The following is a 16,421-nucleotide window of genomic DNA, read 5'->3' as shown; positions in this document are numbered from 1 at the left end:
AAACAAAACAAAAAAAACCTCTCCCCATCTTTACAGATGGATTTATGTTGGGGCACTATTTGACCACTTAGTGATGCCATTTATAATTCTGCCTTAGCCTTTCGCTTACTGTTTGCTCAAGGCCTGAAGATCAGCCAGGGTGAAAGCTTAGGATCTTCTTGGGTCTTTCCTGGGCCTTTCGTGAGTGTGCGTCCAGCCCTGGCCTTGTACACGTCCTTCTTAATTGGCATACACACCCCTTATTACCCATGAATATCCTTTCCCATTCCCTTTCTGTCCAGATTTTTCCATCTGTCTGTTTCTTGTCCCATTTGTTGTCCCGTGCCCCAGGATGCTGCATCAATTAAATGATTTTTTCAAAAACCACCCAAGAAGACTCCCTATACCTGGGAATGATGCAAGTCAGGCAAAGCCAAGGCAAGCCATTGCTCAGGTCCTTCAGGGAACTGCCAGACAAGTTGAAACCCACAATCACAATTGTTTAAAAATGAGATCTGTATTGCTTCCTCTGGCATTAGGAGTGCAGGTTACTATCCACACAGCCATCACTGACTTGGGGTGTGGGGGATAGTGGGCAGGCAACTTAGGATGCTGTAGCACTCTCTTTACCACAGAGCAGCAACTTCTTTCTTCACCAAGCCTTGCCCTAGATTTTATACGTTTTTTTTTTTTTTTTTTTTTACTAGATTCCAGAATTCTGCAGAAGTTGAGTCTGACAGTATTTACCAGCTCATTAATTGCATTCATTGCTTTTTGCAGTGACAGTGCCATTTTTGGTGGTATCACCCCAAATGTAGGGATTTCTCAGAAGGTTATCATTAACCAGAAGTAAGAAAATTAGGAAGGAAGAAGTTGATTTATGGGTACAGACTGGATTATTTGTATTTGGACATGAATGTTGGGTTTGAGGTACTGATGGCACAATCTGTGGGTGTCTAGTGACAGTTAGAATTGTAGTGCCTGAATTCCAGAAAGGTCTTAGAGCTGCAAAGAGATCTGGGAACCTTCTGCACAGAAATTGTAGAAAATGAAAGTGTATGATTTCCTTGGAATAGAGAGGAAGGTCGAGTATGGCATCTTGTGAAACACTTTCAGCTAAGAAATTCTTCATTTATTCATTCAGCATGTTCGCTGACTGCTGAATAAATAATTTTGTTTTTCCTTTGTTCCTTGTACTGATGTATGTACTACTAAGCATTGGAGATAGAAAGGAATAAGATCTAGTTTTCTGCCCTCAGGAAGTTCACTCATATTGAGGAAGACAGACAAGTAAACAAGTACAATGCAATGTGATAATAACAAGGTTAGAGGAGCCCCGACAGAGGTAAACAAGAATAAGTAAACAGGTCGGGAGGGAAAATAAGAAATTCAGGGAAGTCAAAGAAGGAGAAAACATAATGGAGAGAGTGGGCTGTGATCTTGGTTGCTGCATATAGAGTTTGAGAAGGCTGAGGACTTTAAAAGTTACTGATTTGACAGTAAGGAGAGATGACATAATGTATTCATAAGAATGGTTTTAATTGAGTAGTTTTGTTAGAATGCTGGAGACAAAGGATCAGATAATAAAGAGTTGGGAGTGTGAGTAGTGAAAAAGTTGAGGGAAAAGGAAAAGACAACTTTTTTTTTTTTTGAGACAGTCTCGCTCTGTCGCCAGGCTGGAGTGTAGTGGCATGATCTTGGCTCACTGCAACCTCCACCTTCCAGGTTCAAGCAATTCTCCTGCGTAGCTGGGACTACAGGCGTGCACCACCACGCCCAGCTAAGTTTTGTATTTTTAGTAGAGACGGGGTTTCACCATGTTTGGCCAGGATGGTCTTGATCTCTTGACATTGTGATCCTCCCGCCTCGGCCTCCCAAAATGCTGGGATTACTGGCATGAGCCACCACGCCCAGCTGGGAAAGACAACTTTTAAAAGAGTGGTATAAGTTTATTCAATGGGAAAATTGGACCAGTTAGAGAAAAAAAATAAATTAGCAAAATGTTACAGTTTAAAAGTTGTAGCAGAGTTAAAAATAACTTCACTTTGAAGTAGAAAAGATTTGAGTGTGTTTTTAGATCATTGAAGGGCCTGAATAGGAAGGAAAATAAGGATGTTGAGTCCCAAGAGAGTCCGGAAAGATAGTATTAAGATCCTAGAAGGATCAGGATTTGGAGACTTGAGTGAAGAAAGAGAGTGAGAATAATGAGAGTTTTGAGACAAAAGGAATTTGAGAAGTTTTGCCTAGGGAGGCCTGTTTTCTAGGTGAAGTAGAACATAAAATCACACGCTAAGAAATGGGCAGCAGTGAAAATGCCTGACTGAAGTTGATGTAGCATACATTTGTATTGATAGTACCATTTGGTGATTTTCTCATTGCTTTCAACACATATGTATTTATTAAGCATTTACTGTGTACTAAGCACTGTACAAGATCCTTGGGATTCTATCTGTAAACAAACAAAACTCCCTGCCCTTGTAGTGGTTACATGTGACTGGGGTAAGGGGAGAAAAACAAATAAATAATATTTTAAAATAAACATATGAGGTAAATAACGCTACCTGGGTCTGGGAACCAAGAAAGCAAATGGGAAGATTAGCCAGACATAACTGCAATTTTATATTGCATATCATATTATAATTTAAGATAGAAATAATTTTATTTTTATACAGCTCATTGTAGAATCTAGCTTGCTTTAATCTAAGACAAGAAGAGTATGGGTATGGTGGAGCCTTTGTGTACCTAGATTGTAGCTATGAAAGAAATCTATATTTACATTTAAGAGAGAATTCATCAATTTAGGACAACTTTATAATTATGTTATAAAGTTATTTCAGGGCCTTTGACAAGAGAAAAGATGGTGAACTGTCATATAATAACTGAAATTAAATATTTATTTGGTTAGAAAAAGATAATTTGCATCTTATTTCCAAAAAGATGATTTTTAACTACATAGAAATTTGTTATGTTTAAAGGCTTTAAAGATCTATACAGAGTTGAAGATCCCTTTTTAATAATGAATAAATTGGTTCTTTTGGTAATCATTTTTTTATATTCTCGTCTCATGGCCCTTTTTAATTTCAACAGGCATTGGAAAAGTGAAAAGAAAACCTAGTGTGCCAGATTCTGCATCTCCTGCTGATGATAGTTTTGTTGACCCAGGGGAACGTCTCTATGACCTCAACATGCCCGCTTATGTGAAATTTAACTACATGGCTGAGAGAGAGGATGAATTGTCATTGATAAAGGGGACAAAGGTGATCGTCATGGAGAAATGCAGTGATGGGTGGTGGCGTGGTAGCTACAATGGACAAGTTGGATGGTTCCCTTCAAACTATGTAACTGAAGAAGGTGACAGTCCTTTGGGTGACCATGTGGGTTCTCTGTCAGAGAAATTAGCAGCAGTCGTCAATAACCTAAATACCGGGCAAGTGTTGCATGTGGTACAGGCTCTTTACCCATTCAGCTCATCTAACGATGAAGAACTTAATTTCGAGAAAGGAGATGTAATGGATGTTATTGAAAAACCTGAAAATGACCCAGAATGGTGGAAATGCAGGAAGATCAATGGTATGGTTGGTCTAGTACCAAAAAACTATGTTACCGTTATGCAGAATAATCCATTAACCTCAGGTTTGGAACCATCACCTCCACAGTGTGATTACATTAGGCCTTCACTCACGGGAAAGTTTGCTGGCAATCCTTGGTATTATGGCAAAGTCACCAGGCATCAAGCAGAAATGGCATTAAACGAAAGAGGACACGAAGGGGATTTCCTCATTCGAGATAGTGAATCTTCGGTAAGTTGATTTTCAGACGTAAATACAAATAGAGCTCTGTGTATTAAAAAAAAAAAGGAGAAATGGAGAGGTTAAGTGGCTTCCCTAAAGTTAACCAGGTAACAAGCTGGAACATAACATAAGCATAAATGTTCCAAAGCTAAAGTCAGCATTCTTTCTAGCTATCTATTTTCAATGAAAGAGAGTTGTGGCAGTGATGCTACATGCTGCATTATTTGGTGTTTTCTAGTTCTGTTGATTTTGCATTCCTAATATATTTTCTGTTGCATTAAACTAAATGGAGAAAATGGAACATTGACTTCTTCATTGAATGTAGAATAATACTGTAGATTAAATTGGGAAACATTTTAAAAATTGCTATTGGATGCAATGTGTAAGAAGATAGTCACTGTAGTCCTTATGACATAGGAAATCCCTGAATTTAAAAAATTGATACTAAGTTTCTTCATAAATTGGTTACTTGGAAATTGGAATACACTTTTTATTGTAATCTCAAAAAACCTATTTTAACACTGTGTTTGAAATGCATTTGCAATAAAAGGTAAATTATATTGCAATACTAGTAAACAGTAAAACTATAAAACCATAAAAGTTGAAAAATAGTATGGTTTCATGGTATCTTTTAGATACTGTTTAGGATATTAGAATTTGATGACACTCATTTTCCTTAAAAATGCCCTTTCTTTTCCTTGATAAAAGATATCATTACTTTTCCATTTATTAAATCATGATTAATCTTGGCTTTGCGTGAGTATATTTGTACAAAAGGGAATGTGTAATTGCACAAAATTTTGAAAGAAAATGTGTGGAAATGGGGTGTGGTGGGGAGAGAGATTAATTGAACTTCTAATATGAAGTTCAGGAAAATGGGGCCTGTGCCTAATCCCTCAGAAAAGCAGTTGGTTGGCAGTAGGGAAGAGTGATGACATCCATTTTCTATTAGTTGCCTGATCTGGCTCACAGTTTGAAACTTTGGGAGTAACTGTAGAAAAAGAGGCTTTTGGGGGTTGATATAGACTGTAACAACAACAACAACAACAAAAAACCTAATTAAAAAGAAAATAGCTTGAATGCAGAATTGTGTGTATTTTCTTGTGGGTAATGGAGCATAGATATAAGACAAAATACAATATATACCATTATTTTTAGCAGTATACTTTTTTTTTTTTTTTTTTTTTTTTTTTTTGAGACGAAGTCTTGCTCCGTCGCCCAGGCTGGAGTGCAGTGGCCGGATCTCAGCTCACTGCAAGCTCCGCCTCCCAGGTTTACGCCATTCTCCTGCCTCAGCCTCCCGAGTAGCTGGGACTACAGGCGCCCGCCGCCTCGCCCGGCTAGTTTTTTGTATTTTTTAGTAGAGACGGAGTTTTACCATGTTAGCCAGGATGCTCTCGATCTCCTGACCTCGTGATCCGCCCGTCTCGGCCTCCCAAAGTGCTGGGATTACAGGCTTGAGCCACCGCGCCCGGCCAGCGGTATACTTTTTAAGGTTAGGTCTCAAGTAGGCATATTTTGTTTAGCCTTCACAGTGTTTTTTAAACGTTTAAATTCATTGCCCATATTTAAATATTAGGATATTTATTATAAAAATTCAGACTTTGGACCATTTAAAATTGGAAGAACTACCAACATTGAGACCCTATTCCTGCGGGGCAACAATCACAGCTGAGAAGTCACCACTTCTTTAGATTGGTGATACACTGTCGTTTTCTCTGCCCATCTACCCTTCCACTCTGACACTTGTTTACGTTATTCTTTTGGCTCTTGTAGGCATTTGAGTTTGTGGCCTTTCCTTAAAGTTTAGATTAATTCTCATTTGTGTGTTCTTCATTTTTGGGAATTCAGCGTGTTATCCCTAAGACAGCTGCTGTTAGCTACACATTGAAAAGGGGTTGGGTGGGTATCTTAGACTTTCTCATGTGTTTCTCTGACTGGAGAGAAGATAGCTCTTGTTCTTCAAATATGTAAAGGATTTGCTGTGGGTGTCTACTGGTGGAGCTGTGGGTGTTAAGAGACTTTTGATTACGCAGGTTTGAATCCTGGCTCTGTTGTTAACTAGATGGATGATACTGGCCAATTTATTAATAGCTTCCCTGAGACTCAGTTTTCACATCTGTAAAAAGGGTTTTGTTTTAGGGAGTAAAGGAGATAAATCTATGTAAATAATTTACCATGGTACCTAGGACTTAGTGCTTAAATTTTAGCTTTTAGTTTAATATAAAAATACTGATAGAGGGCTTTCAAAATGTTTACTGTATGTATTTTTTTTTCTCTTTTAGCCAAATGATTTCTCAGTATCACTAAAAGCACAAGGGAAAAACAAGCATTTTAAAGTCCAACTAAAAGAGACTGTCTACTGCATTGGGCAGCGTAAATTCAGCACCATGGAAGAACTTGTAGAACATTACAAAAAGGCACCAATTTTTACAAGTGAACAAGGAGAAAAATTATATCTTGTCAAGCATTTATCATGATACTGCTGACCAGAAGTGACTGCTGCATAGCTGTAATTTGTCATGTAATTGAAGACTGAGAAAATGTTGGGTCCATCGTGCTTGACTGGAAATTGCTGTTTCTAAACCTTTATGAGAATTGACAATAAGTATTTTTATTATAATTCAGCCCATACATATATACTATGTATGCAGTGCATCTGCATAGAACAGTTCCTTATCCTTGGCCTTCTGTTTTATTTTTTTTTTTCTTTGCTGTTTTCCCTTTGCTTCTAATATTACAGTTTTGTATTTTGAAAAGAAAAATCAAATAATGCTTATCAGAATCTTTATATGGAAGAAATCCTTTATTGCCTATCCTTTGTTTCCTTGTAAAGGCACCCTGTTCTGTTACGGTTTTTCATTATATAAAATTATTATATCTATATATGACATATGCTAAAATAAATTTCTTGGAGAGTGTTAATCTTTTCTGTGACTAAATAGCAATAATAAATGGAAAATTAGAAATTATTTCCAGGTATTGTATTTGTCAGAGGCCATTGTAAATACCAAGTATATTGTGTCTGCCTTAATTTTAAAAAATGCATTCATTGTCTTCAGTCGTACAGAAAGACACATGAGACATAGATTAGAAAACATGTTGTACAATTTTAATTTACAACTGTTGGAAACAAAAATCACTTTCTTAATTTTTTTTCCAGTGCTTCTCCCTTATCTGGTTATTCAAGAAAGCCAAATTGTCTCTGAGATATTTAGCTTTTCAAACTGTAAATAGATGCTCTAGTGTTATTTATTTTTTTTAATCCCACTTATTTTACCAGGGCATCTTGTATTAGGATATGTTATATTTATGCCAGTGGGAAACAAGTTATGGCCAAGTTTTGCAAAAATAGGAAGCAGTGAGATACTTGTTTTTTTCTCCTCACTAAATATCAGTAATTATCAGGAATGGTATTACCTATTTTCATTTCCTCTTTTCAGCTTTAAGTTTTGTTGATTGGGATGCTAAAACTGATGTATACCTGAGGAAAAAATAGAATGTGCTCATGGTTAGGGAAAATTATATTATTTTTAATTTTTTCATTTTTTTTTTAACCAAGTAGGAATTTGGGTGTATGGATGAGAGGTTAATCTGCTTCTGTAGGCTATAGAAGAAAACCAGTTGTATTTTATGGTCATAATTTGTCCCCCTATTATTGTGGAGATTTAAATTTAAGTAAAGTAGCCATCAGTATTTTAATTGAAAATACTAAAGCCGCATAACTGAGTAGGATGTCCTATGATACTTGCATCAAATTCCCTAATGCTGCCTAAGCATATGGATGTTTTAATTCTTTGCTATGTTATAAACAGATATCTAATACACCAGAATTATTGATGGTAAAATGGAAGTTGTGTAACTTGTGAATTTTTTTATCAATGTTTTAAATATTATTTAAATCTTAAAATCATTTAAAGACTTACGTTGCCACTGGGTGGCAGCCATGGCTTCTCCCACTAAGCAGCAGAAGTGACCAAATATAATAAGACAAATTTTAATCTCTATTACATCTGCTTTTAAAACATTTTAGTTCATATTCTATTATTTTTCTAACTCAGTGTTCCTTTGTTAAAAGTAATTATTAGTAGTTAAGTTTTTAATGGAAGTAAAACTCATGTATGCTTATCTTCTTTGCTGTAAAATCACATGAATATAAATTGAGGAAAACTGTTCAAATGGTTGTAGGATGACTAGTAGTAAACATCATCTTAATTTTTAACATATATATGATGAGGCTTTCCTTTTATTTGCTGTACGTTTCTGGGTTTTTCCCCAGTCTTCCTTATGAAAAAAATGTATGTTTGTAAAACAGGAACAATTAATGCTTTGCATCACAGACATAAACTACTCACAGTAAACTGCACTGAGCTGACACTAACAGAGCAGACTTTTGAGAAAGTAGGAATGTAGTAGCACTGGAAACAAAATGCAAATTTCTGTTCCATATTTAGGTTTATTGTAGCTATAGAGCTCCCAGATAACTCATGTGTGCCAGTAATATCTATTGTGTGCTCTTAATATGGTATAAAAACCTCGCTGGAAGCTACTTATTTTGTACTTACACATTTTACCAGTTTTTAAAAAGTCAGTGCTTACACCAGTGACTGTTTTTATAATACTTGAAGTAACTTTAAGAACTGAAACAACCCTGGAAAACATCTACATAGCTAGATAGTAACAATACTTGTATTAGAAACCAAGTTTCCTTATTCCCAGCCTCGTGTGTGTATCATGACACACTACTCTGTGTATGTTTGGTTTTAGACTAGGAGGAGAGTCCTGGGAAGAGCAATATGACAGAAGTTTTCTTCCACATGAGGAGAATGCGTAGTTTCAAATTTAAATACACGTAACAGATGGAACCCTGCCTAACTCCTACAAATGACTTCCCCAAAATCTTAGTCGAAGGTTTTTTAGAACATTATATAAGCTTTGTAACAAAAACAATTGCCATTGGGTCCCTTATTTAGTCATAAATCCTTAGGATTCAGCTGAATATATATTCACACATGTATATTACACATATATCACTATACAGTTAACACATGCACCCTGCACTATTTAGTGACAAATAATATTGCTAAACAAAACAGGAAGGCTTCATGCAATCTATTGCCATTGCTAGAAGAATAAATAGGCCTAGAAGATGAGCAACTTGGGTGGTTAGAATAAGGTCATTCTTGCAGAATATGGCACTTAAATTACCTCCAGCTGTAATGTCCTACCTTATAATCCAGAGGTTGCATAGAAGCAGGGTTGTCACAGTCTATGTAGTACCTTTGTGAGAATTAGGAAAAGGCATCTTTTTCTCTAGGCAGGCCCAGCCCTTCTCTAGAAGTTTGAATTTCACTCCCACCTTATTGCTGGGGTACCTTCCTAAGGGTACATCTGAACGCAGTGGCCTTATACAGAAATGTTGTTCAACCCACACAGTGCTTTAAAAAATTAATTGCCAACATTTAAAAATTAGGGAGTTTCACATAAAATTTTGAAGTCAAAATATAGAGACGAATCTCTGAAACGTTTTATTTGGGAAGCAAGAATTGTAATTCAGGGCATATACGAAATGTTACATATGTTTTGAAAGAAAACTCTGGCTCTAGAGAAGTTTTTGGGAGCTGGCAAACTCTGGTGTGTGACAGTGATAGGTAAAACCAATCTTGGAGTCACAGCAGGTCATTTCAGCAGCTACTAGGTAAAACTGATCTGAGGGTTTGCAGTTGGCTGTTTCAGTAGCTGGGCTTGTGGAAAACAGTTTGTGGAGCAGCTGCTATGCCCTTCGAGTACTTTTTCCCCTTAGCGCATTGAATCTGATTTTGTTGGGTATGACAAGAATTACCCAATTTGTATAATTAACTTTCACACTCCCAACACTTTTCCCCCTAGTTGAGATCTCCACATGCAATTTACTCTCCCTATTTTTCCTGTAACATGGAAAGTTTTGGGTTTGGAATCTGGAAATTTCCATTTTTTTCAGAAACACTCAGTTACATTGTCCAAGTCAAGAAATTAGGAGTGTAGCATTACAGTACTCCCTAAGTTTTCCATTTTAACACTTTGCTAGAAGATAAGAGGTCCTTTATAATCTTGCATTTATAGAACTTTTAACTTTCCAAATGGCTTCACAATCAAGGTCACTTTTTTCTTAAAGAACTTTTGATATAGAATAGATGCTATCTTAATTTTGTGGTTTGAACACTACCTTTTTTAAAAAATGACAGATTACTGTTTCTGGAGAAACATTATTAGAAGCATTGGCTTGCTACTCGATTCTGATAGGCTGGTTTTGTTAGTGTTTAGCAAGTTTTTGTGACTCAATTCTCTGCTATCTTTTTAACACTTGACAGACCAGCATGATATGCATGCCCCACACCCTAATTTCTTGCTGTAACATGACCTAAACTAAATGACTTAGGAACTGAAATGTTTATTTCTACTCTACTAATGATGTGCACCTTTTATCTGAAAGTATACATAGTTTGCTGAGATTTGTTTAATGAATAGAACTGGGGTTAGGCTTGGTGGGGTTTTGAACAGAGGAGGAGTTTGAGCTGTCAGCCACCATGTTCACAGAGGGAAGTGTTTTAAATTAGTGTCTTTGAGAATATTTCCTGGTGAGTTAAAGTAGATTTCTAAGGTAGTTGCTTTAAATGAATTTCTGTGCTCAGATAATTTATATCTTAGACTATGGAGAAACTTTTCAGATAGCCTTCATGAAATTACTGAGATGAAAAGGTGAATTCCAGAATGAGACTATTAAGTGTTGTCTATTTTAGGCTAAACACAGGAATGGTTATTAAACTGATATTTTTTGAGTCCTTTTGAAGGAAACTTAGTAATCGAATAAGGATGGCTTATCTAGGAGAAGTAATGTCAAACTTGATATTTTCTCAAGGGGGATGTTATAGAGAACAAATTCATCAGGGCATATGATGATGTCAAGATGAAAATATTTTTTTAATTGTTACATCTCTCTATGTGTGATTTTATGTTTAAATGCCTTTTGGAGATACTCATAATCAATTTATCCAACCAGCTCACCTCAAATATTGCTGAGCTGAGACTGTTCTAGCAATGTAATAGTGAAGAAAATGGACAAAGTTTTTATAAAACTTATGTTTTAGTGATGTAATACATAATGGAGAAGAGCTCTGAATTAAAATAGAGCAGGTTGAGGGTTGAGTGAGGGTGAGGGTGTTAATTTATATAGGATGATAAAAAGAGGCCTCTGATAAAATTGACCTTTGAGTATACTGTGTGCTTCACTTAATAGAATCACTGATGACTATGAACAACCCGTGACTGAATAAAATACAGCAACCAAAATCATCTGAAAATTATGTGGAACTTCACTATTACAGAGCATTGTTTCTGGTTTTCAGATTTTAAATTTGACCAAAATGGTATTTTATTGAAATGCGAAGCATTTAACTACAGAAGGCTATTCTGAATAAACCCTGATTCTCCATTTTAAGAGGAGTTTTTTGGGGGGATGTCAGAAAAAGCTAACTACAGAAAGGACAGTTTGGCCGACTTAAGGGTTCTAATTGAGCACACTCTAAGGAAACCATGGAGGTTAAATTCCTGATGACCAGACAGTAAACATTTGGGAGGAAATAGAAAAATGGAAGTGTTTCAGAAGTGAAAAAGGAATGCAGGAGCCCTGAAAATTAGATTCTAAAAATGTGTAGAAATTCTACCTGGGGCTGGGCACAGTGACTCACACCTGTAATCCCAGCACTTTGGGAGGCCGAGGCGGGCGGATCACCTGAGGTCGGGAGTTCAAGACCAGCCTGACCAATATGGAGAAACAGAGTCTCTACTAAAAATACAAAATCAGCTAGGCGTGGTGGCACATGCTTGTAATCCCAGCCATTGGGAGGCTGAGGCAGGAGAATAGCTTGAACCCGGGAGGCAGAGGTTGTGGTGAACTGAGATCACGCTGTTGCACTCCAGCCTGGGCAACAAGAGTGAAACTCCACCTGGAACAGACTTGGTGGAAGCATGAATTAGAAGAGTCTAAGACAAATGGAATTCCGCTATTTAAATTCCCTGTGTTACTTCTAGAAAGAAAAAATTGAGACAGTGAGTTCCAACTAAATGTCAGAAGTGTAAAACACAGTATGTAGATATCTAAGAATCTTAATGCAAAGGGAAGGAACTATTCTGTGTTAAGTAGGGGAAAGGAAGATTACTGGAAAGTAGTAGTTGACCACATAGTTCATTGAAGGACACAGGGCCTATCCTGGACTTGCATAACCCTAAGAGTGAGTGCCTCCGATTTTGCACCCTAGGTGCTTCCCTTAATTTTAGTCCTGGCCCTGCAGGGCACAGAGAGCTTAGGGTTCTCTTCCTTGGCCACAAAACTTCCCATCCCTCCCCACTGCCTCAGCCTTTTCATAAAAACCTTTTCTCTGCTGCTTTTCCTTCCATAATTAAATATCAGAGATTTAAGTGGCAAATAGTGTAATAGAAAAAAAAATCCTATTTCTGAACTGTACCTACTTACAGGAAATAGGTCTATTCTTCCAGCAGTTTATCTTCTGACATGGATGATCCTCCATGGAAGGCACCAGAAATTAACCTGAGAAGTGCAAGAAACAGGATAGAGAATAGTTTCGTTGTGCATGTTGCATAGACAAGACATTACAACTTCTCTTTCTATAGAGGGGCACCCCAAAGCCAGAAGAGAAAGGCAAAATCAGGGTCAGGGATCATCCAGGAATGTTAGGGGTTAGCAGGTGAGGCACAGCCCTCCAGAAGTCCTCACCCAGTGATACAGCCCAGGTAGAGGTGGGTGGTCTGAGTTACTTGCTGGGTCATGACCCAGGCTTGAAACGGATTATTGTTCAAAAAATATGACAGGCAGATGGCATTATCTCTCAGTGCCCCTTGAGGTGTGCTGAGCCCAGGGCAGACTCTGTGCAATGGCTTACGAACGATTGGCAGGCAGTACTGTCTTGCCAGTGCATGGTAGTGCTGGACAGGAGTGTCTTGACAGGGACCCATGAGCAGGTGGAGCTAACTATCCATCGTAACACATCAAAGTTTGGTGAACAACTCTTCTTCTCCGACAACATAGCTACATGATTCTTATTCTTTCTTCCATTTTCTCTGTTTACTTTCCTTTTCATCCTCTTAATTCAGTCATGTTCCCCTCTACCTTTCCATCCTTGCTCATATCATTCTCCCAAAAGGAATGATGAACGGTGTGCCTCTCTTCCCCTCCTACCCATATCTAATTGGTACATCCGGAACCTCATATTGAGGTCTGCCTATTCCCTATTCCCTAAAGCCTTTGCTGATCTCTTGGATCACTCCTCTGTCCCGCAGACACATTGAAGCATTCCTTTGATGCTAACTGGGAGGCAATTAAGGTGAGTGAAAAAAGCTTGGAGTTACGCAGACCTCAGTTGGAATTCCTGTTTCCATCCCTGACGAGCTGTGATCTACAGTAAGTTAATTTCCCTGAGCCCTGTGTTCTCACCTGAAAAGTGGAGAATCAAATCATATCTTACCTTGCAAGTCTGTTGTATAATATATGGACATGTATATAGTGTGTAGAAACCCTTTAGGACAAATCCTGGCAGATAATAGATAACCAGTACACATTGGCTTATATTGTTAACTTTTGACATGCTGGAACTGTGAGCAGAAGTGAACTTAGAAGAGAGGAATCAGGAAGCTAAGATGGAGAACAAAGGTAAGATTGGGGACAGACGTTGAGGCCATGTATGAAGTACTCTTAAGAGGAGCAGTGAGAGACTGTACAAGCAGCTAGTGACCAGAGGTCAAAGCACAGATGTGACTACTGACTCACAGTGCTGGGATCAAGGAAAATATGCACCAAGTTTTCTTGGCTATGGTGTGGTAAAAAGATATACAGCAATGTTTATTGTATACTTTTTTTTGTGCCAGATCCTGTTCTAAGTCTCACTTAGTCCTCACAACAGCCCTGAGTCAGATACTAATAATTGTTCCCAATTTTCAGATGAGAACCATAAAGCAGATAGTTTAAATGACTTGCCTGAAGAAACACAACTAAAAAGTTGACACCAATCAACTGGAAACAAAGACGATTTATATACTGGAGACTCTCCTGCCCATATAAGCATCTAAGTTCAAATTTCTCAAGCTGAACATTTGCAGCCTTTTTCTATAGCACCCCCAATCCTGCCCGTCCTGACCACACTCCACCCACTTCATTATTTCACTTGAGGTGCTGCCATCCACCCAGTTACCCAAACTCAGAACCTGAAAGTCGTGTTTGGCTCCTCCTCCCCAGCCCTCTTAATCCACTCAATATCCAGGAACTTTCAGTTCTACCTTCTTTATCTTTTGAATTTGGTCATTTCTCTCTACAGACATGAGAAACCTAGTGGAAGCCAACAGTGTCTGTCGCCTAGATCACTACCGTAGCTCCCTCATGGCCCTCCTGCCTTCAATCTGGCCCCCTGTGCTGTTTTCTCCACCCTAGTTACAAACTTTTTAAAGCTCAAATACAGGGAATGACATAGTCATATTTGAGCTTTGAACCCTTCCTTTGGCATTCATTCCTCTCAGGATAAATTCCAAGCTCCTCAGTAAGGCATTCAAAACTCTCTGGAATCCTGTTTCTGTCTGTCATTAAGCCCCATTTCTCGCCGTTTCAACCTTGTTCTCGTGTTGCACCAAACTTCTTCTTGTTTCCTAAAAACAACATTCCTGGCTGATTTTTTTTTTTTTTTTTTTTTTTCTGGAGTTTAACACCCAGTCCTGGAGTCACCTCCTTCAGGAAGCTTTCTGTGATCCTACAAACTGGGTTAGATGTTTCTTTTTAGTGATCCTATATTCCCTTATGAATATTGTTGTCACTTCATTTTAAAAATGAACTTATGATTATTCCTGCGTCCATCTTCTCCACTAGTTGAGAAATTCTTGTTGAGGGAATGGACTGTTGAATTCCTAAGAACTAGCACATAGTAGGCCTTCAGTGAATGCTTCTTGAATGAATAAATAAATGACCAACTTTCCCAAGGTTACATTATAAGTTCTGAAACTTGAACCAAAATACATTATACTCTAGAACCCATGTTTATTCCACTATTGTATTTGCACATTAGGATGGTTAAAGTCCTTCAAGGGCTAAATTTTAAGGGGCTAAATACTATCATAAGGTTTTTCTTCCACCTCTTGAAATTGGTTTTAATTTTTCAGTAGTACATTCGCATGACTCAGTAATCAAACGATATATAAAGATATTCAGTCAGAAGTCTTGTTCCCATTTTTCTCTTCCACCTTTCCAATTCCCACTTTCTCTGCCTCAAGGTAACCAATCTTGTTCATTTCTTACATCTTCTTTCAGTTTTTCTTTTTGCAAATGCATGCACATATGAAGCTATATATTCCTCTTTACCCTCCTGACTTTTAGAAAGGTATTTTAAATTTTTTCAAATATCTCTAGTTTTTCTGAAGTGGGCATATATTAGAAAAAAGAGCTGCTCAGTACCCAGCTTGAATGAATTCACAGAGAAACTTAGAAGAGAACAGCTATTTAATGAGGGAGGGAGATAATCCTGCCAGCTCATTGGCTCCTAGGGATATGCAGGGTCCTCTAGGACAGAGCCTGTGGTGCGGGTATTGCTCATAGGCAGATTCTCAAGCTCCCCAAAGTTACATTTTCTCTGGAACTCTCCTAGGCCACTCCCCGCTGATGCAATATCTGGGTTTGGGCAGAAAGGAGGGTGCTTCCGAGCCCGCCCTCTCTGAGTTTCCTGGGCCGGCTCTAGAACAATTCAGGCTTTGCTGCAACTCAGACCTCAGCTCCAACATATGCATTCTGAAGAAAGATGGCTGAGACGGACAGAATGCTTCATTCTGGAAAGAAACAATGTTCTAGGTCAAACTGAGTCTACCAAATGCAGACTTTCACAATGGTTCTAGAAGAAATCTGGACAAGTCTTTTCATGTGGTTTTTCTACGCATTGATTCCATGTTTGCTCACAGGTAAGTATAAATTAGACTACATCCAATAGTTTGGGCCTTGAATATTGGTTAAGAAGGCCAAAAATACTTTCCCAGGGCCTGGGATTGAAATATGTGTATAGAATATCTTATGTCTGTTTTATAAAAGATTTATCACCTCCTAAACCTCTATTCCCACATCCCAAGAAAAAGGCGTTCATTCTGTTTGGAAATCTCTCTTCTTAATGTCCACAGAACAATCTAGAAAGAGAAATCATCAAAATAAATAAAAGCAGAGCTCTGTGAACTTTGTTATTTATCTTATCGTATGGTTTTAAAGAGTGCAACATAGTTCTGTCAGACTTTCTGTGTGTATCTTGGAGATGTTAACTATAAGAATAGATTTAAACAAAGATTCTAGCAAAATACACATGAATCAAAAGACAATTTGTGAGCTTAACATTGGATACAAGACTTAAAAAAATTGGATTTCTCTCCTGGTCATTGAATAAAAGGTACTCCATAGCATTCTAAAAAATATTTGGTTTGGGACGTTTTCCCTGCCAGTGAGATTACATATTTTCTCTGCTCCGCTCCTGGTTGCTTGTATCTACCTGCTTTAATGTCTTAAACTTGGAACTCTTTAGCCTTTGATGTTTGTTCATGTCAAATCATGTTTAAGAAAAACTTTTAATTTTGATACTC

At 37.7% G+C, this 16,421-nt stretch overlaps 2 protein-coding genes and 1 long non-coding RNA gene across 13 annotated transcripts in view; 2 read left to right on the top strand and 1 right to left on the bottom strand.

Annotated features, from left to right (window-relative positions):
- NCK1 (NCK adaptor protein 1) overlaps positions 1-7,106 on the top strand; it is a 92,548-nt gene extending 85,442 nt beyond the window's left edge. For all 9 annotated transcript variants that reach the window (XM_008009024.3, XM_008009021.3, XM_073023591.1 and 6 more), the window contains 2 exons: positions 3,067-3,779; positions 6,056-7,106. In XM_008009024.3, coding sequence (XP_008007215.1) covers positions 3,067-3,779; positions 6,056-6,250 — 908 coding nt within the window. In that variant the 3' untranslated portion in view covers positions 6,251-7,106. The remainder of the gene's footprint in view (positions 1-3,066; positions 3,780-6,055) is intronic.
- Positions 3,470-16,421, bottom strand: part of LOC140713487 (uncharacterized) — a 31,366-nt gene continuing 18,414 nt past the window's right edge. Inside the window, exon 3 of the long non-coding RNA XR_012095580.1 lies at positions 3,470-3,815. This is a non-coding gene — a long non-coding RNA (uncharacterized lncRNA). The remainder of the gene's footprint in view (positions 3,816-16,421) is intronic.
- IL20RB (interleukin 20 receptor subunit beta) overlaps positions 15,514-16,421 on the top strand; it is a 47,045-nt gene continuing 46,137 nt past the window's right edge. The window contains exon 1 of one of the 3 annotated variants that reach the window (XM_008009026.3): positions 15,514-15,758. In XM_008009026.3, coding sequence (XP_008007217.1) covers positions 15,671-15,758 — 88 coding nt within the window. In that variant the 5' untranslated portion in view covers positions 15,514-15,670. The remainder of the gene's footprint in view (positions 15,759-16,421) is intronic. The other 2 variants (XM_008009028.3, XM_008009027.3) reach the window with 2 other exon arrangements.

The sequence above is a fragment of the Chlorocebus sabaeus genome, chromosome 15 (assembly GCF_047675955.1).
Source record: "Chlorocebus sabaeus isolate Y175 chromosome 15, mChlSab1.0.hap1, whole genome shotgun sequence".
In the NCBI taxonomy this organism is placed as follows: Eukaryota; Metazoa; Chordata; class Mammalia; order Primates; family Cercopithecidae; genus Chlorocebus; species Chlorocebus sabaeus.
Note: the sequence above shows the minus strand (reverse complement) of the source record. Positions and strands in the feature narration are given on the sequence as shown.